Genomic DNA, 27,919 nt, shown 5'->3' on the forward strand with positions numbered 1-27,919 from the left:
AGCGTAAAGAGAACAATGCCTGGCATAGAGTGAACGCTAAGTAAATGTTAGTGGTTATTATCATTGTTGCTATTATTATTCTGCTTTGTTCATTCAACATAGCTAGGAGATTTCCCCACCTGGATCAGAAACTTGATTGTTCTTGGAGACGCATTATGACAAAGGTGCCATTCATTTCGTATAAGTTTATATATTGACTCTTTCTGGATCCCCAAACATTATGAGTAAGAGCAGCTTGTGTGTGTGAGTGTGTGTGTGAATGTATGTGAGTGTGTGTGTGTATGTGTGTGTGCAGTGCATATGTGTGTACAGTGCACTCTTGGGGGAGACTGGCTTTCATCATGTTCTCAAAAGGTCTACGCCCAACAGAAGTTAAGAAGGACTGGGCAGAGGGCCTGCCTGTAGGAGACTTTGAGGCAGCCATTCCCAGAGTCCAGGTGTAGACCATGCCAAAGGGAGCCTGGCACGGTCTCCTTGGTTTTGATTACTGATGGAATTCTTGATATGATCATTGCTTTGGTAATGCTAGGAAATAAGGTCTGGGAAAGATTTCTGGAAAGTTGAGGGTCCAAGACTCAGGTAAGGAATATCATTCCAGGGACCCAGAGCCCACCTCCCACCTACGCTGGCTCCACCAGCCTGAATCCTAGAACCTGATTCTCATGGGCGGGAGACTCTCCATTCCCCAGCAGGTGGCGCTGCTGTCTTGACTATGCCGAGGGTTGCCAGCCAGGAGACGTGTTCTCAGAGGGCTGCGACCTGCTCTAGGGGAGGATGCTGGTAGGGAGGAGTGGAAAGCCTTTCCATTCATTACCAAATTGAGCAAACACTAATTGAATATCTACTATGTGCCAGGCACTGTTCTAGGTGCTGGGGATTTAGCCGGGAACAAGACAAACCAAGTCCTGCTTTTATAGTGTTTACATTTTACAGCTGTGCTGTCAAATATGGTAGCCACTAGCCAAATGCTACTATTGGGCACTGGAAATGTGACTAGTATGAATTGAGAAGTGCTGTAAGTGTGAAATACATACCTCATGTCATGTCAAAAATTTAGTAAAAAATAATGTAAACTATTTAATGTTTTAAATATTGATTTTATATCAATATTTGATGGAAATGATTTTTTTTTGTATTTTGGGTCAAATAAAATATCTTGTTAAAATAATTTAACCTGTTTCTTTGACTTTTTTGACGTAAGTACTAGGAATTTAAAAATTACACATGGGGCTCACATTTGTGGCTTGCATTATATTTCTGTTCTACAGGATGATCAGACAACATGTAAACAAATGTGCAATACTATGTCAGGTGAGGAGATATTAGGGCTAACTGACATAAATCTGTGAACCTGGGACAACGTGGAGGCCAGTGTGGCCGGAGCTGGGGAGTGAGGAGTGTCAGAGATGAGTCAGGAGAAGAGGGCGAGAGAAACAGCTTAAAAGGATTATTGCTTATTGCTGTATGACCATTTTAGGAAGAAGTTTGATGTTGCTGATTAAATTTAAGGATGTGCATTCTCTCATAGCCATGATCTAGCAAATTAACTCCCAGAAATAAATCCTAGAATAGCAGGATTTTTTTTTGATTGAAGTATGATTTTTTTTCCCAAAGTTTTTACTCTAAGAACCATGTATACTTTTTTTTTTTAAATTGAAGTATGATCAGTTTACAATGTGTCAATTTCTGATGTACAGCACAATGTTCCAGTCATATATATATATATATTCTTTTTCATTATAAGTTACTTAAAGATATTGAATATAGTTCCCTATGCTGTACAGTAGGACCTTGTTGTTTATCTATTTTATATATAGTAGTTAGTATCTGCAAATCTCAAACTCCCAATTTATTCCTTCCCACCCTCTTTGCCCCAGTAACAATGTTTGTTTTCTGTGTCTGTAAGTCTGTTTCTGTTTTGTAAATAAGTTCACTTGTGTCTTTTTAGAACTACATACACTATTAAAATGACTAAGGACTTGAGTGATTTTATGTGAGTTATATCTATAGATGTTTATAATATTAGAAATTAAAACCAAAGAAAATTTAAACTATTTGCTTATTTTAAATAAACAGCAATAACAACAATATAGCAAAAAATGCTAAACAGAGTTTTTTAGGTTAAAACGAAGGGACACTAGATAGTAACTTTTTTTAAATTCCTTTTTTTGGGGTGGGGGGAGGGAGGTAATTAGGTCTATTTATTTTAGACGGTAACTTGAAGCCATAACTTAAAATAAAGAACACTAATAAAGGCAACTTAATAGGTAAATATAAAAGCCAAGACCATGATACTCTTGGTTTGGTATGTAGTTTCTCTTTTTTCTACATGATTTAAAAGGCAAATGCATATTTTTCACAGAACTGGAAAAAATAATTTTAGAATTTGTATGGAAACACAAAAGACCATGAATAACCAAAACAATCTTGAGAAAGAACAGAGCTGGAGGAATCACACTCCCTGACTTCAGCCTATACTACAAAGCTACTGTAATCAAAACAGTATGGTACTGGCACAAAAACAGCTGCATAGTACATTGGAACAGAATAGAGAACCCAGAAATAAATTCACACACTTATGGTCAATTAATCCATGACAAAGGAGCCAAAAAAATACAATGGAGAAAAGACACTCTCTTCAACAAGTGGTGCTTGGAAAACTGGACAGCTACGTGTAAAAGAATGAACTTAGAACATATTTCAATACCATATACAAAAATAAACTCAAAATGGATTAAAGATCTAAATGTAAGACTGGGTACCATAAAACTAGAGGAAAACACAGAACACTCTGACATAAATTGTAGTAGTATTTTTTTTGGATCCGTCTCCTAAAGCGAAGGAAATAAAAGCAAAAATAAACAAATGGGACCTAATTAAGCTTCAAAACTTTTGCACAGCAAAGGAAGCCACTGACAAAGTGAAAAGATAACCTACTGAATGGGAGAAAATATTTGCAAATGATATGATCGATAATGGGGTTAATATCCAACACATATATATAAACAGCTTATACAACTCAAAATCAGAAAAACCCCCAAACAACTGGATTGAAAAATGGGCAGAAGAACTGAATGGATATTTTTCCAAAGAGGAAATGCGGATGGCCAACAGGCAAATGAAAAGATGCTCAACATCGCTGATCATCAGGAAATGCAAATCAAAACCACAATGAGACATAACTCACACATGTCAGAATGCCTATCGTCAAAAACTACACAAACAACAAATGTTGGTGAGGATATGAAGAAAAGGGAACATTTGTATACTGTTGGTAGGAATGTAAATTGGTACAGCCACTGTGGAAAATAGTATGGAAATTTCTCAAGAAAACTAAAAATAGAAATGTCATATGACCCAGCCATTCCGCACCTGAGTATATATCCAAAAAACCTCAAAACACTAATTTGAAAAGATACCTGCACCCCAATGTTCATAGCAGCATTATTTACAATTGCCAAGTTATGGAAGCAACCTAAGTGTCCATAAATAGATGAGTGTGGTATATTTATACAATGGAATAATTTTAAAAAAAATAATGAAACCTTGCCATTTGCAGCAACATGGATGGACTTGGAGGGAATTATGTTAAGTGAAATAAATCAGAGAAAGACAGATATCATATGATACCACTTATATGGGAAATCTAAAAACCACAACAAACTGGTGGACATAACAGAAAAGAAGAACTCAAAGATAAAGAGAACAAACTAGTGGTTACCAGTGGGGAGAGGGAAGAGGGGAGGGGTAATATAGAAGAAGGGGATTAAGAGGTACAAACTACTATGTATAAAATAAACTACAAGGATATGTTGTACAACACGGGGAATATAGTCAATATTTTATAATGACTATAAATGGAGTATAACCTTTAAAAATTGTGAATCACTATATTGTACATCTGTAACTTAAATAATATTGTACATCAACTACACTCCAATTAAAAAAGCTTTAGGAGGGAGGGTATATAGGTCATTGGTAGAGTGCATGCCTAACATACATGAAGTCCTGGGTTCAAACCCCAGTACCTCTATTAAATAAATAGATGAATAAACCTAATTAACAACCCCCAAAAAGATTAATTTAAAAAATAAACAAAGAAAAATTTTTAAATTTTAAAAATCTTTTAAAAAGGCAAATGCATAAAACAATGATTATAAGCCTATGTTAGTAGACATAAAATGTATGAAAATATAATTACAATATGAAGGGGGAGGAACAGAGATGTATAGAAGCAGAGTGCTTGTCAACTATTGAAACTAGGTTGGTACCATTCAAAGTAGCTTGTTAAAAATTAAAGATGTCAATTGTAATCCCCAAGTAAGCCACTAAGGAAATAGTTCAAAAATACACAAAAAAGGAAAGAAAGGAATCAAAGTGATATTGTATAACAGATCAACTAAAATTTTTTTAAGGCAGAAATGGAGTAAATAAGGGTCCCTGAACCCAGTTCCATTGTGTGTGTGGAGGCTTCCCCATGGGGTATCTGAGAATTCAACTCAGGTCTATGCAGAGATGGAGTCAGATCCCAAATGGCAAGGGCTCAGTCCCACAAGACTGCCCTCTACTTCAGACACTGGTCAGACACAGGTCCAGGTTGTTACCTGTACTTCTAACCAATTGGTTACAAATGAGATTCCAATAACCCCCTCTGATTTAGGATGCCAATCACAAGTCCAGGTTGTCACCTGTACTTCTGACCCACTGGCTATATATCAGAGGTTGTCATGACCACTTCTCAGTTTAGGACAGCTCACGGAACTCCAGAGAAACATTTTACTCACTTGGTCACTGGTTTATTACAAGAGGATTATTAAAGGATTCCAGTCAACAGCCAGATGAAGAGATACACAGGGCAAGGCATGGGGAAGGGGCACTGGAGCTTCCATGCTCTCTCTAAGCATTCCATTCTCCCCAAATCTCCACGTGTTCACCAACTCAGAAGTTCTCTGAACTCTGTGCTTTGGGGGTTTTATGGAGGCTTAATTACATAAGCATGATTAATTAAAGCACTGGCCATTGGCGATTGACTCAACCTCCAGCCCATAGTTCCTCCCTGGAGGTCTGGGGAGTGGGACTAAAACTTCTCCTGACAACCAGCTCCCACCCTTGGGTGGGATCCAAAAGTCACTTTCCTGGAAGCTATTCAGGAATTAAGGACAAGAGACCAAATATTATCCCATTGTTATTATCCCTCAGGAAATCCCAAGGGTTTGGGGAGTTGTGAACCAGAAACTGTGGATGAAGACAAAATACATATGAGAAAAGTGTATTATGGTGATTCAGATTATCTGTCTATCTATCTATCTATCTATCTATCTATCTATCTATCTATCTATTTATATCTTAGAATTATAACATCATATGGAGGAATTTAGGAATAACAACAACAAAAACCCCATAAAATATACAGAAAACAAATAACTAAAGGTCACAAGTAAATCCTTCTTTATCAGTAATCACATCAAATATAAATGACTAAACCTTCCTATTAAAGACAGATTGGCAGATTGGATTAAAAAAGATCTATATGCTATCTAAAAGAGACTCACTTTTTTTTTTAATGCCTTCATGAGCATGTTTATTGTGTTTGAGATGATAACATCAGGTGCTCTCTGAGCTACAAAGGGTAAAAGGAAATCCTCTCAGTATGAACTGACAAAGGTAAAAGGTAAAACATTTTTCACAACAGCATGAATGACATACTCAGAAATAGATCTGGGTTTAATACAAATGACATAATTCCTAGTCATCTATAGCTACTTTTATAACTTCATACAGATAACTTCATACAGATAATGAAATATAACACTAAAATGCACTATAGTGTCTGGCAGATTCAAGACCAGTATCCTTAGTACATCACAAAATACATTTTGATATCCCAAAGAAGCAAGGCTTGCAAGTAGGCATTTTAAACATAACAAATCTACAGCTACAAAATTCTACTCTTGATAGCATTTACCTTTTGGGGGAGTCTCCCAGTCTCCAAAGGATAAAAGCAGAGAGTAGAAACAGTATAACATATACATAGAAGTCCATATTGTAAAGGCTATAAAGATTTGCAGTACAGTGAGAAGATGCCTCTGCTCCGTCAGACTGTGTACAAATTATGTTAATTATGTTGTGCATCTCTTGGTCCACTGTCTGGCTATCCTGTCATGTTCTGCTCTGTTGGTCAAATACTGAGTGGCTATGCTTCCAACCACAGGATCCGCAGGATTGCAGTTTGTCAAAAGAGAACAAATTGACAGCAAAACCTTTGAAATAGTCAAAGCAGGGCTCCAGTTGTCTTTAATGATGTCCAGGCAGATGACTCCCTGACTGTTGATGTTGCAGTGATAGACTCTGGTACAGAAAGTAACCTTTAGTGGCTTAAATGGATAATTGGATGAAAATGTGATATTCAGAAAAAACACCACTTTCATATACAGAAACTGGTGGACCAAGTATAGTCGATCTCCATTCATAAATGTTATCTCCTTTAGGCCCAGCACTGCAGTTAGGGAAGACTCACTTTAGATAAAAGAACACAAAGAGGTTGAAAGTAGGGGTGGAAAAATACATCCCATTCAAATAGTAACCAAAAGAGAGTTGGGTTTTGTTTACCCATTCATCTGTTGATAGACTCCTGGGATTTGTTCACTTCTTTTTATTGTTGAGTAGTATTCCTTTGTGTGGATATACTATAGTTAGCTCATCTGTTCATCTGTTCATCTGTTGGACGTGCGGATTATTTCCAGTTTTTGGCTATTATGACATATGCTTTCATTTCTCCTGGGTAAATACTTAGGAGTGCAATGACTGGATCATACTGTAGTTATAGTTATAATTTTAGTTCTTAAATAATGAACACACACACACACACAAAAGGCCAAAATGCTTTTCAAAGTGGCAAGAAATTATCAATAGATGAGGGATCCACACTTTTGTTAGTCTTTAATTTTAGCCTGTTCAGTGGCTGTGTAGGGGTCCTAATATGTATTTCTCTGATGAATAATCATATTAAGCATCTTTTCATGGGCACATTGGCTATTCACCTACTCTTGCGAATTCTCTTTAAATCTTTTGCCCGTTAAAAAAAAAAAAGGGTTAACATTTATTTTTGCAATTAATGTCGTCCAGGCACTATGCTCATTTGTGCTCACGGTTTTACGTGCTTTAACTGACGTCCACCCTGCATAGAAACAGTAACTAAGCGCGATTCGTAAAACTAACATGGCTCGGCAAGCCTTGTATGCAGAATGCTCGGCGGTTTCTGGGCACGGCCGGCCGTAGCTCTAAAGCTCGCGTGGTGATTGGCTGAAGGGGCACTTCCGCAGGCACTTCCGAGTCCCCGCCCGCCCCGAGAATCGGTGATTGGCTGGGCTGGCCGAGCGCGAGTCTTCTCGGGAGTTGTAGTTCTTAGGGTTCGGCTGGGGATGCCAGGAAGGACCATTGGTCTCAGGCCAGGAGCGGCGGTTGTGTTTGGTCGCCGCCGCGAGCACCATGTCCCGCGTGTCAGTGCCTTGCCATGTGAAAGGCACTGTGGCCCTGCAGGTGGGCGACGTGCGGACCTCCCAAGGCCGGCCTGGCGTGCTGGTCATCGATGTCACCTTCCCCAGCGTCGCGCCCTTCGAGGTGAGCAAGCCCCGTGGGCGCGACCGGTGCTCCTGGGTGGGGCTTATCTGGGAACTCGGGCGTGTCCCAAGCATTAAATATTTTTACAGAAAGCCTCTGCAGTGTCCACGCCCTTGCGAGTCAGTTAGCCATTTACTTTTTACCTCAGTTAACACATACTTACTAGAATGCAGCTTCCTTTTCTGTTCTCTTTCACATCTCTTTACCATATCCAGAACAGCGCTGGCACGGAAGTGCCAGGATAGTAGGCTAGGTGCTGGAAATACAGTTGTGAACCAAATAGAGATGAGAGGTCATTTTGTCCCTGGCCACTGGCTAGGTATCATTAGACAATGAGCTACCCCAAAACCTGCCTCCTACCCATTCCTACAGTCTCTGCTGGAGGTCAGGTTCAACTCATCCCTCATCAGGATCTTCCCAGGGGCTCCAGTTTCCAGTCTTTGGTTGCCCTTCCCCATCTGCTGGCTGAGTGACTGGACACACTGCGGGACCTCAATACAGCAGATAAAGTCCACTTTCTAATAGCCTAGCATTCACTCTCTGTCCCACTTGCCTTTTGGCCCCATGCACTTTGTCCTGTAGTGTGTGTTTCTCCACTGAGCTGTTCTTTAAGCTGGTAGACTTCACTCAAGGACCCAACCCTGGAAATCCTGATTTAGTAGGTCTGGGGTGGAGCCTGTACACCTATATTAAAAAAAACAAACAAAAACAAAAACAAAACCTCCTTGGGTAATTCTGATGAGTATCCAGTGATGACAACTGCTGTAGCTAGGCTGAACCATGCTCTGTTCCAGGGGTGTGCTGGGTTTTGTCACCCCTTGGTGCTCCTTTGGATATGCTACTTTTTACATTCTCCACCCTTCTTGGTCTACGTGGTGGACTCCTCTGTCAGGCCTCATCTGTACATTTTCTGCCTCCTCTAGAGTTAGGGCTCTGATCTCTGGCTGCATCTTGGACATGAGGCCAGATCTGAGGTCATGTTTTTTTTGTATGACATGCTCACTTAGACTGTGCATTCTTCTAAGAAAGCAAAATTTCTCTGGGTTTCAGTGGATTCTTGTTGAAATTGTTAGATTAGTAGGAATACATTCCTAAGTGGAGGAGGAAATGGTTCCTTTGTATCCTTCAGGCCCTGGGCCTGGGTCTGATGTTGTGTGTGTTTTAGTTGCAGGAGATCACTTTTAAGAATTACTACACAGCCTTTCTGACCATCCGTGTTCGCCAGCACACCTCAACACACACTCCGGCCAAATGGGTGACCTGCCTACGAGACTACTGCCTGATGCCTGACCCACACAGTGAGGAGGGAGCCCAGGAGTATGTATCGCTGTTCAAGCAGCAGGTCAGCTGGGACTCAGCATGGCCAGGGCAGCCCAGATGAGGGCTCACAAGGGGTCTGGGGATTGAGCCAGGATCCTAGGAGGGAAGGGGTAGGGGCCAGTTCTTTGGCAAGTGCCTTGGAAGAACTACTGTTCTTTCCTTCTCAAAGGCCTGAGGAGGAAGCACCTTGGCTCATTGCTGGTTGGCTCCTGGGCAGTGAGCTGGGGCCTCGCTGGTCCTTGTGTGTGTGTGTGTGTGTGTGTATGTGTATCAGATGCTGTGTGACATGGCCAGAGTACTGGAGCTGCGCCTGATCCTGCGACAGCCGTCGCCACTTTGGCTGTCTTTCACGGTGGAGGAGCTGCAGATCTACCAGCAGGGACCAAAGGTAAGTGACTAGCTCAAAGCTGGTGGCTGGCCCTTTCTCCAGGAGTCTCCTAGCTATGGCTGGGAGGCCTCAGGGTGCAGATGGGGGTGGGAGTGGATGGGTAAGGATGGGGAGACTCAGAAGGAGGCCTTCATGGAAGTTAGTGAAGTGGGAATGCTGGAAGCTCATGATGAGGGGTGAGGCCATGTCCCCATATCCCCTGACCTTTGGGGCTGCCTGCCTCTTTCAGAGCTGGAACCTTCAGGTGCCGGGAGACACTTCTGTTCCTTGTCTTATGGGGCTTCCTTCTGCATAGCAGAAGAGCTTAAGTAGTCTGTCTGCCCCTTAGAGTCTCTGTGGACCCCTGAACAGGATTTTCCCAGTGTCTGAGGCTCAGGGGCCCTCTCTCTGCTCTTAGGACCTTGGAATCTGGTTCCAGGGCTCTCCCACTCTGCCTGCCTCAGGGCAGTATGCCTTTGCTTTGCAGAGTCCTTCCATGACCTTCCCCAAGTGGCTCTCCCACCCAGTGCCTTGTGAGCAGCCTGCTCCCCTTCTTGAGGTAAGCCCTCACCCTGGGTGAGAACCATGTGTGAATAGTCCCTGGGGAACCCCCTTCAGCAAGAATCTGGGGCTGGACCCAGGGCCCTTGGTTCACTCTGTGCCACCTTCCTTCCGGGATTTGAGGACTCTCTGTCAGGGGCTGGGCTGCCTACTCCACAGCAGGCCCCATCCTCATGTTTCACAAGTCATCTGGGGATGTTACTGGTCTCAGCTGAAGAACCCCATAGCCCAGCTTGACCTCTCTGGAGTCTAAGGGCACTGCTGGGGAGAGACCCATGGCCACTGACCTCCTCCTTCTGGAGCAGGGTCTCCCAGAACCCAGCAGGGTATCCTCCGAGGTACAGCAGATGTGGGCGCTGACAGAGATGATCCGGGCCAGTCACACCTCCACGAGGATCGGCCGCTTTGATGTGAGTGATCGCTTCCCTTTTCTTGACTCCCATTGGCCTGAGCAGGTCAGATCTGATGGTCTTTTGTGTTGCAGGTGGATGGCTGTTATGACCTGAACTTGCTCTCCTACACTTGAGCCGTGACTCTTAGTCAAGACGATGGCCTTCCGTGCCCACCCAGGCCCGGTTTGGGCCATCAGAGGCCGAAGTGCTTTCCCTGTACATTCCGAGTGTTGCCTGCATGCCCATTCCGTCTGGGCCGTGTTCACAGATTCATGATTCTTGGGGGCTCAGTATGTTGCTTCAGCATGAGCTCCTGGAGGGGGCGCACTCTGTCCTTACCTGACTGCAACCTGAAACTCCTCTTCCTTCCCTAAAAACACTCCAATTCTATTGCTAAGAATCCCCTTGCAGCTTTTGTCCCTCCTGCCAACATGCACATTCCTATCTTCTGCTTGCTTCCTCACCCTGAGTGCAGTGGGCTGAGGTAACCTACTAAGACCTGCTCTGTCTAGCCCTGGAAGACTGCTGTAGCTTGGCACTCTGGTAGTTTGGAAGCCTGAGGGAGAAACAGGAGTCCCGTTTCCTCCTTCTGCACTCCCTACTGGCCTTCTTTCCCTTTGTGTTACACTCACAAAAAGAAATTTCCTGTCTAAACTCTGCTGCTTGCCTAGGGAGCCACACAAAACTGGGAAGATGGGCAGCCCAAGTCCCTTGGTCCCTCAGTTGGCTTCCGGCTGTGTGTTCAAATGGGTCTGCCCATCGAGTCTGGGTGGGTGCCACTGGCAAGGCCGGGGCCTGAAAATAAGTCCTGCCACCTGTCTGCCACTGACACAGCCCAAAGCACATCCTTGTCCCTCTCCCAGTTGCCCCTTCTAAGAGCCGTGCTCGTAGTGATCAAGCTCGGTAGGGGGTGGGTCCAAGTGAGGGTTCTCACTGGTGTCTTTAAGAGGCTGAGGTTTTCTACAATCCCAGGCCAGCAGCTGAATAAGACAGGCTACTCTTTCTTATGAGAAAATCCTGCTTCTCTCTAGTTTTTCCCCTGGGGGCTGTTATGAGGCAGTACTGCAACATGGGTTGGACCTGGAAAACTGAATGTCTGTGTAGCTCAACAGCTTTGTCGGGGGAGGTAAGCCACCTTTTGATGGCCACCTTCTGCTCTCACCCATCAGAGTTTATGCAGGTGGTATCTGCCCTCAGGGTCACTTGCTTAGCCCTGGTCAGCTTTGGATAAGAGGGTAATGATCACAGTCCTATGCTCAGGGAGTAGCAGCCCTCAGTGTGTATGTGTGTGACAGGGGAGGTCCCTGGGAGGGACCATGCTTCCTGCACAGCTGTGTCCCCAGCACCCAGCACAGGACCTAGTGTGCAGCAAGATCAATAAATACTTGTGGAATCCATCACTGTGCTGGCCGCCTATGTTTGCCCAGCAAGACAGCTGGAGACCCTCACATGAGGCTAGGTTACTTTGGTGCTCCTGTGGCTGGCTCCACCCTCCTGTGCCCTCTCCACCCCTTCCCCTCCCCCGTGTGACCTTACACTCCTGTTGTCCTAAACTGGTGATTCAGGCCTTTCAGCCATTTGCAGAACTTTGGCCCTTTGGAGGCAGGGCAGTCAGCCAGGGAGGTCTAGCCCCCAGCTCTGTTCCTGAGCGGCTTAACTGGCTCCAACTGTCCAGTTGGGGCTGGTCAGAGGGAAGCGCCTGGGGCTATTTCCCCGCCTATGGGAGTTCAGGCATTCTGTTCTCTAAAGCCCCGCCTGCCCTTGGGGCTGCCCACTCCCTCTTCTGATCCCCCCTGGCGGGGGAGAGACCTCTTCAAGCAGGGCCTGGACTACATCTCCCAGCGTGCCTGGCAGAGTGGTGGCCTCTGTGTGCCGACTGCACCAGTTGCGGGCAATGATGCAGCGGACTGTGAGCATGGTGTCCCGTTTGGGCTTGCGTCTGCAGGCGCCCCCCTTGGCCCTGGGCCGTCCGCTCAGTTGTGCACAGGTGGGATGGAGGGTGCTGGTGTGTGGAGGGTGGGGGAGGGAGAGGGCTGGGGTCTGGGGCCTTGGTGGCACTGAGCCCGGCCGCCCGCAGGACGTGCTCCGCAGGACACCACTCTATGACTTCCACCTGGCACATGGCGGGAAGATGGTGGCATTCGCGGGCTGGAGCCTGCCAGTGCAGTACCGGGACAGCCACATTGACTCACACCTGCACACACGCCGGCACTGCTCACTCTTTGACGTGTCCCACATGATGCAGGTGAGCCAGGGAGTGTGCTGACTGCGAGACCAGGGCTTCCTCCTCATCCACAGTGGTGCAGCCCTCGACTTTCTTTGCTGGGAGCTGGAGTCCAAGGGCAGCCCTCTTAGAAGAGATGGAGGTCTTAGGGGGTTAGTGGAATGTGGCCCCCAGTAAATTAACTCAGACGGTCTTCTGATCACCTCCTGTTTAATCTCTCCAACCTGCCCCCACTGAGTGATGTAACTCAATGTCTTGGGTTTTCCAGGGCTGCCACTCATTCTCATCCACTGTCCTGGGTATTGGTTTGGAAAGGGGGTATTTCAGGAAGGTGCTGGGCCTTTTCAAGTTCCCTAAAACCACAAGTATACCCCTCTGTATTGGCCAATGTAAGGGAGTCAAAGTGGCGTTTCTGCCACCTGCAGAACCAAAGGACCAGTAGTCAGGCACTTTGGCTGCATTGAACTGTGCTGTGGGTGGCAGGAAGGATGCCTCCTTGCTCTGTGGCTGTCTAGATTTAGCTATTGCAGTGGCCTGAGGCTTTTGATCTCTTTCCCAGACCAAGATATTTGGCCGTGACCGGGTGAAGCTGATGGAGAGTCTAGTGGTTGGTGATATTGCTGAGCTAAAGCCAGACCAGGTGGGCCCCTCTTTTATTTCTGCTCAGTGAGTGAGCAGTCATGAGCCAGCAAACCAGTCTGAGTCCCTGCTTCGGGCTTGGGGGCACAGTGTCTCAGGGGTTGCATTCTTGAGGGAGGAGTCCCTGAGTCATGTCTAGACACCCAGCTGTCTGCAGGGAGAGTCCTATCCCATCCCCATCACATCAAGCTGGGAGGCCAGAAACCCAGGTTCATGTCCTATTCTGTGACCTTCCATGGTGCCAACCCCTTATGATTCAAAGTATAGTCCCTAAACCAGCAGCCTTATCACCATGTGAAGCTTGTTAGGAATACACTTTCAGGCCCCACTCCAGACCTGTTGAATCAGAACCTACATTTTAACAAGATCTCAGGTGATTCATATGACCTCTTAACCTCTGAGGCCAGCCTCACAGTATTTTGGGACATTGCCGTGGAACACATGGGATCCTTAAGATAAACTTCAAAGCTTCTGTCCTGAGGTTTGGGGCCGGGGTCCTGGGGGAACCTGAGTGAAGAGGTCTTGATGCTAGACGGATGCCCTAGGTCTGGGTGGGAAAAATTATAGATTAAGTGTGAGATGAGGTGCTCAGTACTGAGTAGGGAGGGGTGCAGAGGCTCCACCAGATCAAGTAGGTCCCCCAAGGTGAGGAAGAGATAAAAATTTTTCACTATATGAGGATCAAAAACCTGGACTTGGATGGGTTGGTGTATAGCTCAATTGGTGGAGTGCATGCTAAGCATGCACGAGGTACTTGGTTAAATTCTCAGTACCTCCATTTGAAAAAGAAAAAAACCAAACAAAATGAAAAAAAACCTGGGGTTCGGCAGGGGTCTGGGATGACCCAGGCTTGCTCCTTGCAACCTACACCCCCAGCCCTGTGCATGCGGGTTCATGAGTTTGTGGTGGCTGAGTGGGCCCAGAGACGTGTCTGACTCACACTCAATCTTGACCTCTTGGATCTGGAGGCAAAGGTGCTCTGCTTTGATGCTAGGGGACACTGTCGCTGTTTACCAATGAGGCTGGAGGCATCTTAGATGACTTGATTGTGACCAACACTTCTGAAGGACACCTATATGTGGTGTCTAATGCTGGCTGCTGGGAGAAGGACCTGGCCCTCATGCAGGTACAGCCCCTCTGTGTGCTAAGTACCCTGTCTTCCTTGTTCACCACAGCATCCTTGTTGTCCAGGACAGACCTGGAATGGACAAGGGGCTCAGAAAATGGCTCTTTGAAAGAACAGCAGGCCTGAGCAGGCCCTCCCTGGAGCGTGCTAGGTGAGGGAGGTGGGGAGGTGGGGAGGTGAAGTTGACCCTGGCCCCTAACTGAGCATCCCCTGGTGAAGGTGGAGGGCTGGACCCTGATGTTAGAGCTGGCAGACCCGGGCGTAATATAGGAACCAGTCTACTCGGCCCAGCTCTGCAGCACCCGAACTACGGTAGGTGCTCAGTAAGTGGTCCTAGAGCTAATGTGCTATTCCTATCTTTCCTTTCAGGATGGGGTTAGAAAGCTTCATAACATGGGCAGTGATGTAGGCCTGGAGGTGATGGATAATGCTCTGCTAGCCCTGCAAGGTAAGCAGGACAGGCTGGGTTTGGAGTTGACTTTTGCCTTCCAGGTTTCCTCTATTGCTTAGCACAGAGGCCATGCCAGGAGGAAGGTAAGGATGGTGTGCTATTTGTGCACAATAATTCTAAGTTTGGTACCATGCCTTCCCTCTACCTGCGTCTACAAGGCTCCATGGGCTGTGGACAAGACCATCTTCACTCACCTACAGAATAGGGCTTGCTGAGGCCTTGTTCTAGTTCCTAAGGGCTGTGATCCAGCTTTGCAGGGCACTGGGACCCAGACACTTGGTTTCTGACTCCCTGGGTCCAGGCCCTACTGCAGCACAGGTGCTCCAGGCTGGTGTGGCAGATGACCTGAGGAAACTGCCCTTCATGACCAGTGCTGTGATGGAGGTGTTTGGAGTGTCTGGCTGCCGTGTGACCCGCTGTGGCTACACAGGAGAGGATGGTGTGGAGGTATGTCAAGAAGTGGGCACAGGGTAGTGCAGGGCACAGGGCTCTGGGACTCGCTGCCCACCTGCTCTCTGGTGTCTCTTGTAGATCTCCGTGCCGGCAGTGGAGGCAGTCCGCCTGGCAACAGCTCTGTTGGAAAACTCAGAGGTGAAGCTGGCCGGGCTGGCAGCCCGGGACAGCCTGCGCCTGGAGGCAGGCCTCTGCCTGTATGGGAATGACATTGATGAACACACCACACCTGTGGAAGGCAGCCTCAGCTGGACACTGGGTGAGCTGGGCTAGCACTCAGGCAGGGGATCCTGAAGGCTGGAGTGGCCCTTCATGGGACCAGCCAGCTCATGACTTCTTCCAAGGTTGTATAGCCTGGAGCAAGTGACACAGCCTCCCTGAACCTTCATCCTCTGAAGGCATCACAGTGGCTTTGCCCACTGAATGCTGAGGACCCTCAGGCTGAGGTGGGCAGCATGGCCTCTGAGACTAGCGGGCAGGAGGTGGGCAGCTGAATGACTCATTTCAGAGGAGGAATGGGGCCTGGGGGAAGGGGGCCTGGACCTTGGTCCCCAACTGAAGGGGCCTTGATGCTGGATAGATGTCACTTGGGGTCCTTGTTGCTAGGACCTCCTGTGGTCAGGAGTCCTGTGACTGTGGCTTAAGTCTTGTGTCATGTTCCAGGGAAGCGCCGCCGAGCTGCCATGGACTTCCCAGGAGCCTCAGTCATTGTTCCCCAGCTGAAGGGCAAGGTGCAGCGGAGGCGTGTGGGGTTAACGTGTGAGGGGGCTCCTGTGCGGATGCACAACGCCATCCTGAGCACGGAGGGCACCGTGATTGGTAGGTGGACCAGGGAAGTTGGAGAGTCCTTGTCTCTTCCCCAGGAGGGTGGGGGTACTGGACTGGCAAGGTGGCATTGACAGATGGCCTCTGCCCGGACAGGTACTGTGACCAGTGGCTGCCCCTCGCCCTGCCTGAAGAAGAATGTGGCGATGGGTTATGTGCCCTATGAATATAGTCGGCCAGGTACCCCACTGCTGGTAGAGGTGCGGCGGAAGCAGCAGGTGGCTGTGGTCAGCAAGACGCCCTTTGTGCCCACAAACTACTACACCCTTAAGTAAGGATGATGGGGCAGGGCTCTCCCCTCTAGGAGCCTTGCTCTGGAGGGCACTGTACAAGGGGTTAGTCAGGAAGCTGAGGGAGAACACACTATAGGTAGGTGGCGGCTGATTCCGGTTGAGGTGGGATACACCACCTGTCCCATCTCATCCAGTGCCGCTGCAACCTCAAGACCCCATTTCTCAGTAATGGAGCCCACATTCCCATTGACCCCACTCTTGCCTGCTGGGGAAGCATCAGTTCTGGCACCTCTCCCTCCCACTCTGCTAGGTGCTGGCTGTGAAGGAGAGGCTCACCTTTAGCCGGAGGATAAAGCCTGCCCAACCTACCTCACCACGGTTGTTCATACTGCAAAGGGTTATTACCTTGGGCAGTGCTGGCTACCTCCTCTAGTTCACTTTCCCTGGGCAGGAATAACTTTTGACTCACAGAGGGTTGGCCCAGTAGGGCTGCCGTGCCTGTGTGTAAACTTGGGGATGGCTGAGGGGGCATGGACTCACTCTTCCACGTTCTTAGTTGGTCCAACCTGCTGCCCAGTAGCCAATGCTGCCAGGCTCACCTCCTGTTCTGAGCCCCAGGGCTGTTGTAGGGCAGGCTGGGCCTCCTCCTTGACTTGCCTTATCCTGGGCTGACTTTCGCCCCTGGGGGTCATTACTGGACTCCACTGACTCCTAAAAACAACATTAAACGAGCTTTCTTCTTGCTTGCCAGTCTCTAGCTTCACTGTTCTCTGACCATAGGGTTCCTGGGGTGCCAAGCCAATGCCTTCCTTCCTGGCCTCTGAGACAGGCTCAGAGTGGGTTCCCCTTAAGAAGGGCAGGTCTATAAAAACTCATGGGGATAGTGCCTCTGTTGGGCACCCATCACCTCTGCCAGACGTTGCATTTTGGGTGCTCCAAGAGCAACAGCCCCCAGGGTATTCCCTCTCCAGTTTCCCCCATGCATGCATACTCTGTCTTGTCTGAATAACCACACAGCTGGTGCACTTCCATGTTTAATAAGCTATATCCTCAATTGAGCCTAGGGTGAAATGTGAGACCCTGACACCAGTTGTGGTGTTTGTAGGCCTAGGACTGCAAAACCATCATCTCCCACCAGCCAGAGGATACTCCAGAGGATATGTGCATGAGCTCAGCATAGTCCTACTCCAGTGCACTCTTCAGACTGTCTAGGCAAAGGCTGCCAGATGGAAATGTGACATTTAACAGAGGAAGCAGGCAGCGGGACACTGAAGTACCTGGTGGCCCTGCAGAAGCAGGCAGAATAGTATGGCCATCAGGGAAGGAGGCAGGTCTAGGGCCACATGGCTTTCAGGGACTGGCGTTTGCCACTTATACTTTTGGAAGCTCCCTTGGCCCACTGTGGAAGTGGCAGGTCTGCCTAGCTTGTGGCTCTTCCCTGTTGAGGGTTTTTGGGGGTCAACTAGTGGGGAGGAGCTAAGCCTGTACCCCAGGGTTTTGGGATGAAGCTCTTATGGTTCCAGGTCAAGACAGGAAGTGGTGAGGCCGCAGGGCTTGGTGGGGCCGCTCTGCACTAACTGCTTAGTACCTTCCTGTGGGGCAGGATATAAACCCACAATCCTGTGGGCACTTAAGCAGTGGGGATAGGAAGTCACCCCTGGGACTCAGCCTCTTTCAGGCACCCAGCTTCCTTCTGTGAAGGACTGAGAGGAATATAGTACAGTGCTTGGGAAAAGATAATTTCCATAGCCTGATTCATGCCTGCAGAACTCAGGATGGGCCAAGGGAGGTGGGTGTTCAGTGCCTCCATGTCCAAGGGGTGCCAGCTGCCCCCTGCTTTGTACTTGAATGGCTAGCTAAGTAACCAGATATTATAAGGCTGTGTCCAGGCTAGGATTCCCTGGCTCCCTGCCAACAAAGCCAAACCAAAGAAATTCCAGAAACTCAGGGCTTAGGGGAAAACAGACTTGCCTTACAAATTTCAGAGCTGCTCACTCAGGCTTACTCTCAGAAGGAAAAAATCTCTACAGGGTCATATCCCAGAGGGATGAGAAGAGGAACAGGATAAAGCCAAGACAGAAAATGGACTGTTCGCCTCCCCAACCCAGAGGCTTCTGAGCTGACCCCTGAAGAAGGAGGAGCGTGCCTTCTCTCCTTAAGGCACCCAGATCAGGGTAGAGGCAAACTCTTTACTGGCCCGGTGCCTGGGGCTGCTGGAGGCAAGGCCAAGGGCAGTGAAGGCCCATCCCTGCAAGTGCTGGGGTGCTCCCTGCCCCAACCCCCTACCCCGCTGCAGTCGTCCCTGGTGTCTGGGCAGTAGCAGAACCCAGTGTGGGAGCCAGCAGACCCGGTGATGTCCCTGGAGACCCCTCTGCTGCCTTCCCTTATTCTCTGTGGGTTTTGAGAGGCTCATTTGCTGCTGTTTCCCTGAAAGTGATGGAAAAGAGAAGAGAGGGGTTATTCCAGAGGCAGCACAACAGTCCCCTTTTTGGGGGCTGACCTGGGCTCAGTAAGGTCACACTATAATGTAGATCTCTCTGCTGAGGTTCTGGCCACCATAGGCCTGCAGGCTCGTTCTCCTTCTGGCTTCCCCACCTTGTGATGATGCTCCCATTCTTCCCCAGTTGCCCAGGACAGAAACTGGGCAGTGGCAGACGTCCTAACTGGCCTCTTGCCTTCTCTATTGGACCCCTTTATCTATTTGCCATGAAGGAGGCAGTTATAAAGGCAAATGAGATCAGGCCATGGTCTTGCTGAATCAGTCATTCAATAGCTTCCTGAGTCTTGGGACAGGGTGTTACAGGTCCTTTCAGGCCTTTATGTTTGAGCTCCAGTGTCACAGCCTTGTCTCTCCTCCAATAGTTACCCTTGTTCTTGCCTCTGGGCCTTGTTTTATTCATTCTCTTTATTTGGTACACTTTACCACCCCCTAGCCTTTGCCCTTAGCTTAGGTGTCTTTGGGATACACCTGCTCTGACAGCACTCCCCTTTTAAAACTCTGGCTCCTCTTGTAAGCAGGACCTGCGTTGTTCTTGTTCTCTAAGCCTAGTGTGGCTGCTGCCATGTGGAGCTCAGAGATCAGCTGAATGAGTTTATGTTGTACAGATGAAGAGGCTGATCCTGATGAGGCCAGGCAGTGCACTAAGGACAGAGGCTCCTGCCTTTCCAACTGAGGGGCTGACAAGTGGAACCCAACAGACTTGCCACTTCATCTCAGAAACTGTAACAATAATGCTTCCCACCCCACAGATTACTGAAAAGCATACTGATGAAATGTTCAGACATCAGTGTCACCCAAAGCCTGGGCTCTACTTGCAGACCTTAGAGTTTGCTGCAAAGGCCACTAAGCTGGTGGACTCCTACCCTGAGAATGCCCCTTCCCTGTTCTTAGTATAGGAGTGGCCTCTGCCTGCCAAGATGGGGTTGAGATGGGAACAGATTTACTCACCAGGAAGGGAAATGCGTGGAGCCATCAGGTGTGGATCCGTTCTGGCCGCCCAGACCTGGGGGCAGGAACACATCCAGAGCTGCAGCAGACTTGGGGAGGGTATCTGAGCAGTCATCAGCCCAGGTCAGGTTAGAGGCCAGAGATACTGTTTGATAGAGTGTGGTGGAGACCCTAAGGGATTATTGGTATTGTCTGGTGGAGATTCAAAGGAAGTTATAATGTGATGGGTGGGCTGGTGGGGTTTCTTTCATGAAATGGTATGTTGGCATGGGTCAGGGTATAGCGTTAAGTCGTGATGAAGTTCTCAGGGGACCAGGGGCAGTCTAGGGAGGTTCTGGGGAGCCCAAAGGTACAGTCGGTGGTAGAGGGGACGGCCAGCGGGAGTTGGTGGGGAGCCTCACCTGGGCGGTGATACAACCCGGTCACCGTACTCCCGTAGAACCCCCACGCCAGCTGGATGCCCAGAAGACTTAACACCAACCAAAGCAGCAGCAGCTTGAAGAGAGTCACGCGCATGTCCTGCGCCTCCCACTCCCGCAGGAACTCGCTGCCAAGGGCGCCCAGGGCGCCCAGCACCGTGGCCGACAGAGTCTGCAAAGACTGTCCAGACCAAGGCTCCGCCATGACTGGCTGGCGCCCCACCCGGACAACTGTCACCGTAGTCCCCACTGCGCAGGCGTCTGAGCTTCCGGGGCCAGGCCCACTAATGCGCACGCGTAAACCCAGGCAAAGAGCGCCTACCTCGCTTGCGCGAAGAGTTGGCAGTTCGGGGAGGAGTATTAAGACCGCGCACGCGCACCTAGCCCCACCCAGCTTACTTAAAGGATGAGTGACTCGGGGAGTATAAAATAGCAACCAGGTCTTTTATAGTCCCAGAGTTCCCGTGATGCCCCACGAGGCTGCAATGATTGGTTAAGAGCCTTGCTCTTAGGGCGTTGACGCGCTTCTGAGCAATCGTGGCTAGGCAACGAGTGCGCGCGTGTGCGCGGGACCGCGACTGGGGCCGGCTTGAGCCCGCTGGGCACACGGGGGCGCGCACGTCGTTCCCCGCCCTCCCGCCGCCGTCGCCGCCCGCTCTTGCTCGCTCGCGCTCCCGGCCCACCGCCCTCCGTCGGTTCTCTCGTTAGTCCGTCGCCGCCTCCTAAGCCACCCGCCGTAGTCTTCGAGCTTGCGACTCGCGGACAGGCGTCCTCGGCGCGGAGAGGCCGGACTCGGAATCGTCGCCTGAGGTGAGCGAGAGGTTTCCCTCCTGGCGCCGCGGTGCCCCGGGCCCGCCCGCCCGGCACTCTTCCGGCCGCCGCCCCGCCGCGGCCGCGCCCCACCTGCTGCTCTCGGCCCGCCGCCCCAAGACCCTAGCCCCTGACCCTGACTCCGGGCCTGGGACCCGTGCCCAGCTCCCCGAAGCCGCAGCCCCGCCCGTACAGTCCCCGGAAGCGCGCCCCGCGGCCTCCCGCGCCCCTTCCCCCGCCCCGCCAGGCCTGGTGGAGCCCTAGCCACCCGCCTGCGGTCCCCGGCGCTTCCTCTCTTAGGGCCCGGCAGGGCGGGGACTCCGAGTCTGGCCCCGCGACCCGCTGGGCTGCCAGCCCCTACGGAGCGCGCGTGGCTATCGGAGTTGAAATAAGAAAGAAACTTCACAACTCCATTTTGGCTTTTACATTTAATATGAAACATGAATCACCGTTTTGTACTGGGTGAAGTCCAGTTATATTTTGAATATTTTCTTCTTTAATGCAGTATTCTTTGAGATTGTGTAAGTAAAACATATTGTTGAAATCTTAGTAGGATTCTTCGGTATTGAAAAGAAGGGAATTTTCTAATTGCAAAGAACATTTTTCATGATTTAAACTAGCATCAAAATAGAGTATTAACTTACAGTTTTGCTTAGTCTGTTACTACCTTAGGAGTCCCCTAAACATCTGTCTTTTGTTACCGATTGGTTTTAGTTACAAGTTCATTAAGTAGCACTATTTGTACTCAAATTGATTTGGTCAAAACCATTTTTAGTAGTTTATGATAGAAAAGTGGCATTCTTTTTACCTTAGAGTCTCTTTCACTTGTGTTTCTTAATAGTTCTGATTTAAAATTTTTAACTCTGTTGGTAACTTGTTTGGTTCTTTCTGTGTTTAAGACAGTCTTTTGAAGTAAGTGTTCCTTGCAGGTGTGTAATCAGATTACATTCCTGGTGGATCTGAAGGGGGGAAAATACTTTAAAAAAAATTCTTTTAAACGTTGTATGTGGTGAGAATTTTTCAGGCACTTAGTGTCGTACACCCAGATAGTAGGATACTGCGTATGTACCAATGCATGATTGTCACTTTAGACATGGCTAAATTGGAAGAGTTTTTTTTGAGTATTTGGCACAAGTGATATCATTTGGACTGAAAATACAAGATTAGTTTTTAATTGTAAAGGATAACTTATTGAAGGATCTCTTTTGATAAATTGTCTGCTTTTGTAGAGCACTGGTGGCTCTTGGGGACGCAAAGTATATAAGATGGAACTTGGTTTTGATCAGTCTAGTACCAGACTTACCTGTTCTCCTAAAAATCTGTACTAGGGGGAAGAAGAGAATAGGAATCCACTGACTTTTTCATTGATCAAAAATTTTAGACCTGAAGGGAATCCTCAGGATTTGTAGTCCAACCCCAGTTGCAGGTGAGAAACTGAGTCCCAGAGACTTCGGTAAATTTCTGAAGGTCATGTTTAGTCAGGTGCCAGCCAGAACTATTTTCACTGTAAGATCTTCTCCATGTACTCCCAAACATCTTGCTTAGAGTCAGCTAAAATTCTGAACTTATTCCAGTGTTTCTCCTTATATATATATTGTTGATTTTGTATATAGTGAAAGAATCTGAAAAAAACCAAACAAATTTCAGTTCTTTAGCTTTTAGTCTTCTTTGTGTAATTAGATGATCCTACAGCAGTTGATTGAAATAGGTAAATGAATATACAAAGTCTGTGTCTGGCCTAGTCCCAGCTTTAGATGTTTTGGTTTTCTTGAGGACCAGCTTCTTCAAGAGGGAGGCCCAGACTCCCCTGCTCCAAATCCAACATAATTAGGCCCCAATAAGATGTTATCAGGTGACTACTGACTCTTGTGACTATTGAGGTGGGATGGAGAGAAACAGTGTATATCAAGTATATAGATTACTGAGTGTGTGTATGTGGTAGTGATTTTGCTGGAGTATTTTCAGTCCTGAGTCCTATTTTGTCTGTCAGTTAACTCCTTTAAAAGTTTATCCTGGTTGTGTAGGGGTGTAAGTTATTAGGAGAGTAAAAACAGGTAGGTCTTCAAGTGTTTCCTGTTGATAGGGTGGAGTCCAAGCAGTGACTGGAGGAGGTGGGTTGCTACTTTGGGCCTTCTTAATTGTACTGTAGCTAAGAGAATTATGTTAACTTTGCCGGAAGAAAGACTGATAATTTCAGTTTTTAAAATTACTAATTTGGGTTGGTGAGCTAATATAGACAGCACTTTGGGTTTAATTGCATTATGCTACTAGTGATAATGGTAAATATTAAATAATCACTGGGTTTTAATCATGTATATTTGTAGTTTTAAAAGGTCCCTAAAGGTATTTTGTCTTCCCTTATTCCTTTATGCACCTGATCGGAGAACTGTTTCTCTGCACCTTCACACTAATGTAACCAAATTTTAAATTTGTGTTAATATGTCTTGCTGTACTCTGCTCTTTGGGGACATGCTCACTGTTAAGTACTTGTGAGATTAATAAATTAAAATTTTCAAGATAGTTTGAAATTAGTAATTAGTGTAAAATTTCTTTTTCAAGTGTTTGTATTTCAAGTGACTCATTTTTAATCTGTGGTGCTGTAGTATTAAGTAAAGGCCTGGTATACTCATAATTATGATAGTCATGTGACTGAAAATCAGATAGGCATGAAGCTGCTCATTCTGGGTGTTGGTCTGAGTTTATTAGTGCTTCCTCCAGATGATTCTGAATACATTTTTATAGCTAATAATTATCAAAATATGGGATACACTGTTAAATTGGAGCCAGTTTGCAGTTAGTACCAAATTGAGCTTGATTTTTTTTTTGAGGGTGGCTAAAGTAAATGTGCTTAAGCATATTTATTACAGTATCTTAATTTTCAAGTGAAGGGAAAGAGAACATAAGCAGCCAGTGAAGTAAGTTTGGAATGGAGTGGAGTCAAGGGAAAAGTGGGAGATAAAATGAAATTAGAGAGGTGGGTAGAGACTACATCATTTAGAACCTTTTAGGACATGGGAAGTTCTTTGGATTTGTTTTGAGATGAGGAATCATCAGATATTTTTTAGCAGGTGAATGATGGAATCATTCATCAAGAGTAGGGGGTAGATTAAGTCCATTCTGACTTTAAACAGTAAACTGCTGCTGATGATTTCTGACAGAGGTATCAGATGGATCTCGTAATATTAATTTCCTTAACCTAATGACTTCAACGGTTTTCTTTTTTGAAGCCATTGACTTTCTGATAGTTGTCTTTTAGCCTGTATTTCTCTGTGATGCCTGTATTAAAAAGGAAACGTAATTTGATAAAGCAGGTCGTTCAGATGTTCTTGGTAGGCTGGGTGGTAGGGATACCAGTTTGCTGTAAAAATTTTTTTAACTTTGCTTTGTGTTTGTAAATTTTTATAATGTTGGAAAATTAATTTACATAGGTTTAATCGGCTTTGGGGTTTTGCTTTTAAAAGGGCAACTTTTTAAAAAAGGGCAAATATTTGTAATATTCAGAAAATAAGGTTGATGGTGTGCATTTGTTAAGTGAAGGAAGCCAAGATTTGTGTAAAAGTGGTGAATTTTATGGTGTGTCAGTTAAAATTAAATTCTGCACCCCCCCCCGGGGGGGGGGCATTCTAAATTCATGGAGCTTTGGGCAAGCCCATTTTACATCCTGTGCTTTGGTTTTTTTCCTTCTAAATGAATAGATGTAATTCCTAATTTTTTTTGTTTTTGTAGTGCCTTACGTCTGAGAAGTTCAAGGCACTTTGTAGAACTTCTGCCATACAGACTGTGGGTCTTGCAGCACATTTGTAAGGTATGTAAATGGAAGACTCTTCTTTCATTCCCCTTCCCCCATGGAAAAGAAATTATTACTTATTTTATATTATATATTAATGTAAGTTCTAGGGAAATGTGGGTACAACACTATTAATGATTCTCTTCCCTACCAATCTTGAGATGTTTATCTTACTCTGTAACTTTTCTCTCTGATCTTATTTTCCTGTCTCTGTAAGATATTTCTCTAACTTCCTTTTTCTCTTCTATTCTAAGCAATATTTCTTCCTTAGATGAAGATATATTTCCAAACCTCTTAATCTTTAAGGAGGTGGATTTACCATGTTATACATATACTTGTCTCACTTCTGGATCATTCCCATCTTGTTTCTTGTTCTTCATCTTTAAGTTTCATTTTTTCAATAGAGTAGTTTGGTCATCTTACAGTTTTCCCACAGCCTGTGCTGTGGGTATGTCTAATTATCAGTAGAAAATCAGCCAACCAGAGAATAAGGACCAGAGGACAGTCCTCCCTCTTACCAGAGGGGTCAGCAGTCATACTGGCTTGGATGGGAGCTATGTTAATAATAGTAGGTGTAACAGCCCATCCAGGGGCTATTTAGATACTTAAACTGATTACAAATAAAGGAAATAATAACATCTTAATTTATTTGCTACCATGTAAGTATCCTGGTCTGTTACCATTTTGATTACCTTTTCTTGTTCTCTTTGGGTCTGAAGGAACTGTATATAAAGAAATGAGCTGTTAAGGGGATGAATATTCTCATTTGGAGATGAACTACCTGGCATGGAAGGCATATGATGGTAGTTGTTTCAGTTGGCTTTGAAATTCTCCTTGGCATGGTAAGAGGAATGGTCAAGCTAGCTTGTGGTTTTGTCATTATTCGTTCATTGAACAAGTAGTTACTGAATAGCAGCTATGTGCCTGGTGCTGTTCTGGGACACATTTGAGGAAAACAAAGGTTCCTGCCCTCAGGTAGTTTTTACAGTGTCTTTATTCTTAAAAACACAAACATTTTTGAATCATTTCATCTGCTTTTTTCAGTGTCACTGATGAGAAAGGGGAAAGCACATCAGGTATTAATAATCACAAAAACATTAATATCCCTGCTCATTTTTGTTCTAGTAGGGACTACTGGTGATAGACAAGGAAGGAATAGGCTTGCCTTTTTTAGGGAATAGCATAAAAAGGTTTGAATAGCTGGAGGCTGTAAAACAAGCAGGAGGAGTAGAAGAAATAAAGTCTTACAGGTAGGCAGGGCCCAGATCTTGTAGAGACTGAATTTAGAATTTATTCAGAGTACATTGAGAAGCCATTGAAGGGTTTTTTTAATAAAGGAAGTGATGTGATATTTCTTACTTATATTTTTGGCTGCTCTTTGGAGAATATAGGGAGGCAAAAATGGGAGCAGGGAGATCTTTCAGAGGTTCTTTCAGTCCAGTGACAGATAATAGTGGCTTAGACAGAAATGGTAACAGTGGAAGTGGTAGAGTTCGTTGTAAGGGAGTGCTGATAGGCTTTGCAGATAGATTGGAAGATGTGGCTTCAAGAAGCTCTGATCCATGGCAAAAGATCAGCCCAGTGCAACTGCTGGACCCAGCACCACTGGGCATGATACTCTGTTGCTGTTCCATGAGGCTTGAAATTTCTCCTTTCAGCATATTCAAGTGATGCATTAGGGTGGTTTGATTGGATGACCTCCCTTAATAGATTGCAGACTGTGTTTCAAAGTTGTTTTCTCAGTTTTTTTTTTTCCCACATTACTGAGTTAAAAACAAAAAAGTAAGGTTATGGTTTTGCTCTGTAGATTTGCTTAAATCAGATTTTTTACCAGAAATGCCTATGGCCCTGTAATTACAAAGGATTTCTGCTGTAGACATGTGTGTGTCTGTTTATTTTTAAGCAGATTATTTTATTTCTCTGAGCCTCAGAACCTAAATTTGTGAAATGAACATTCCATTTCATAGAAATTTTAGATTAAGTAACATGTGAATAGCATAGTGCTCAATACATATTAGTTTTCTCCCTTGGTGGAAATAATTATTCTAACTTTGTAGATTCTTCAAGTGTATTTTTCTTTCAGGATATCAGTGCATTGTATTTATATAGTGACTGCTTTCAGAATGATGAGAATTTTGATAGGAAACTTAAAATTATATAAATTTCTTTACTGCCACCTGACCGAGTAGGTCAGGTTTGGTGTTTTCATTTTGTTTGTTTCAATATGTTTGGTGTTTTCATTTTCTTGTCTTGTTTAACAGTAGGAGTTAGTATTTTGGGACTTATGTCCTAGGGTTTTATCATTTTTATAAATGTTAACTGACATCACGAATAATAGTTTGGTAACATGAGACCATGTAAATCACAAATTGTCTAGATTCATTCTTGGGTCGTAGTAGTGATTCTGCCTTTATCTGACTCTGAGATCATTGAGTTCTACACTTAAGCATCAGTAAATAGTAGCAGCAGAGATGGTACTCTGACAAGTGGACAGAAGAGTAGATACATGAGGTGGAGATTTTTTTTCTACTGTTACTTGCTGCCACTACTTTTTATAACTGACGGGGTTTTGAACAATATCTAATCCATGCCAACTCTCATGTCCACTCATGTGTCTGACTGTGGCTGAAGAATCTTTAATCATGAAGTTAGAAGCATTTGTTTATCATGTATTGGCTATATGCAAACTTCATTTATCTTTCAGGCTTATTCTTTAGAAATTGTATTTTCCATTAATTAAGTTTTCCAATTTTATTAACCTTGCATCCTTACCATAGTCCCTAGGACAAAAATCCCTAAAACTTCTGGGAAAATGTTTTGAACCACTTTGTCAATTTAACAGTGTGCCTCAAAAAGCAGTCCCCCACAAAAAAAAAAAAGATTTTTTTTGCAAGAAAGAGGGACAAAAGAAGATAGAGTTTTATTTTACGAAGTTCCCGACTGCTCTAAATAGAGAGATTCAATTCCATCACTTTAAACAATTGTTTGTTTTTACTTTGTTGTTGAAACTTCTACATTTGTTATATGTACACTATTATTTTTTACCTTACTCTCATGGTGGTTGTGTCTAAGTCAGTGTGGTGCCCATGTGTTGTCCTCGGGTGCCTCTTCCATGGACCCAGAGAGCAGATGTTAAGTGCCGTTGTGCTGGTGTACTTTTACATAACTTTACTATTTGTTATTTAAATTTTGAGGTTTAAAGAAGTATGTTTAAGATGGATATTTAATGTAACAATACAGTTTT

The 27,919-nt window shown here is 45.9% G+C and overlaps 5 protein-coding genes across 7 annotated transcripts in view; 3 read left to right on the top strand and 2 right to left on the bottom strand.

Moving 5' to 3' along the window:
- Window positions 1–6,119: 6,119 nt before the first annotated feature.
- LOC106730224 (ubiquitin-conjugating enzyme E2 E3-like) lies at window positions 6,120–7,490 on the bottom strand. The gene is given in 3 exon segments (XM_032459434.1): window positions 6,120–6,417; window positions 6,419–6,496; window positions 7,315–7,490. Coding segments are annotated over 3 exon segments (552 nt in total).
- NICN1 (nicolin 1) lies at window positions 7,390–11,657 on the top strand. The gene is made up of 6 exons (XM_006174121.3): window positions 7,390–7,620; window positions 8,786–8,962; window positions 9,215–9,328; window positions 9,795–9,866; window positions 10,174–10,278; window positions 10,353–11,657. The coding sequence occupies exons 1-6, from the start codon at window positions 7,489–7,491 to the stop codon at window positions 10,392–10,394; spliced, it is 642 nt and encodes a 213-aa protein (XP_006174183.1). The 5' UTR covers window positions 7,390–7,488; the 3' UTR covers window positions 10,395–11,657.
- A 154-nt stretch (window positions 11,658–11,811) lies between these two features.
- On the top strand, window positions 11,812–16,961 carry AMT (aminomethyltransferase). Its single transcript, XM_006174124.3, has 9 exons — window positions 11,812–12,247; window positions 12,338–12,505; window positions 13,044–13,124; window positions 14,118–14,249; window positions 14,619–14,697; window positions 15,002–15,147; window positions 15,232–15,412; window positions 15,817–15,972; window positions 16,075–16,961. The coding sequence occupies exons 1-9, from the start codon at window positions 12,155–12,157 to the stop codon at window positions 16,251–16,253; spliced, it is 1,215 nt and encodes a 404-aa protein (XP_006174186.2). The 5' UTR covers window positions 11,812–12,154; the 3' UTR covers window positions 16,254–16,961.
- Window positions 16,962–17,232: 271 nt separating this feature from the next.
- Window positions 17,233–20,469, bottom strand: TCTA (T cell leukemia translocation altered). Of its 3 annotated transcripts, none has more exons than XM_032458514.1 (3): window positions 20,061–20,469; window positions 19,660–19,804; window positions 17,233–18,638 (listed from the first exon to the last, which is right to left on the bottom strand). In XM_032458514.1, exons 1-3 carry the CDS (start codon window positions 20,281–20,283, stop codon window positions 18,596–18,598), a joined length of 411 nt encoding a protein of 136 aa, XP_032314405.1. In that variant the 5' UTR covers window positions 20,284–20,469; the 3' UTR covers window positions 17,233–18,595. The 3 variants fall into 3 exon arrangements, with proteins under 3 accessions (XP_032314405.1, XP_006174185.1, XP_014419254.1); XM_006174123.3 differs by having other exon boundaries at window positions 19,660–19,714; window positions 20,061–20,461; XM_014563768.2 differs by lacking the exon at window positions 17,233–18,638 and having other exon boundaries at window positions 19,689–19,830.
- A 194-nt stretch (window positions 20,470–20,663) lies between these two features.
- RHOA (ras homolog family member A) overlaps window positions 20,664–27,919 on the top strand; it is a 45,032-nt gene continuing 37,776 nt past the window's right edge. Inside the window, exons 1-2 of the mRNA XM_032458513.1 lie at window positions 20,664–20,888; window positions 24,615–24,693. The gene's annotated coding sequence lies outside the window, so the exon portion shown is untranslated. The remainder of the gene's footprint in view (window positions 20,889–24,614; window positions 24,694–27,919) is intronic.

This window comes from Camelus ferus, chromosome 17, assembly GCF_009834535.1.
Source record: "Camelus ferus isolate YT-003-E chromosome 17, BCGSAC_Cfer_1.0, whole genome shotgun sequence".
NCBI classification, from domain to species: domain Eukaryota; kingdom Metazoa; phylum Chordata; class Mammalia; order Artiodactyla; family Camelidae; genus Camelus; species Camelus ferus.

What these genes read in the sequence shown, in the direction of transcription:
- TCTA (XM_032458514.1), bottom strand. Translation starts at nt 20,283, where the DNA reads ATGGCGGAGCCTTGGTCTGGACAGTCTTTGCAGACTCTGTCGGCCACG. An exon ending in CGGGTTGTATCACCGCCCAG is followed by an intron (nt 19,805 to 20,060) that starts GTGAGGCTCCCC and finishes TCTATCAAACAG; the next exon opens with TATCTCTGGCCTCTAACCTG. An exon ending in TCCACGCATTTCCCTTCCTG is followed by an intron (nt 18,639 to 19,659) that starts GTGAGTAAATCT and finishes CATCACTTTCAG; the next exon opens with GGAAACAGCAGCAAATGAGC.
- AMT (XM_006174124.3), top strand. Translation starts at nt 12,155, where the DNA reads ATGATGCAGCGGACTGTGAGCATGGTGTCCCGTTTGGGCTTGCGTCTG. An exon ending in TGCTCTGCTAGCCCTGCAAG is followed by an intron (nt 14,698 to 15,001) that starts GTAAGCAGGACA and finishes CCCTGGGTCCAG; the next exon opens with GCCCTACTGCAGCACAGGTG. An exon ending in CACGGAGGGCACCGTGATTG is followed by an intron (nt 15,973 to 16,074) that starts GTAGGTGGACCA and finishes CTGCCCGGACAG; the next exon opens with GTACTGTGACCAGTGGCTGC.
- NICN1 (XM_006174121.3), top strand. Translation starts at nt 7,489, where the DNA reads ATGTCCCGCGTGTCAGTGCCTTGCCATGTGAAAGGCACTGTGGCCCTG. An exon ending in TATCGCTGTTCAAGCAGCAG is followed by an intron (nt 8,963 to 9,214) that starts GTCAGCTGGGAC and finishes TATGTGTATCAG; the next exon opens with ATGCTGTGTGACATGGCCAG. An exon ending in AGCCTGCTCCCCTTCTTGAG is followed by an intron (nt 9,867 to 10,173) that starts GTAAGCCCTCAC and finishes CTTCTGGAGCAG; the next exon opens with GGTCTCCCAGAACCCAGCAG.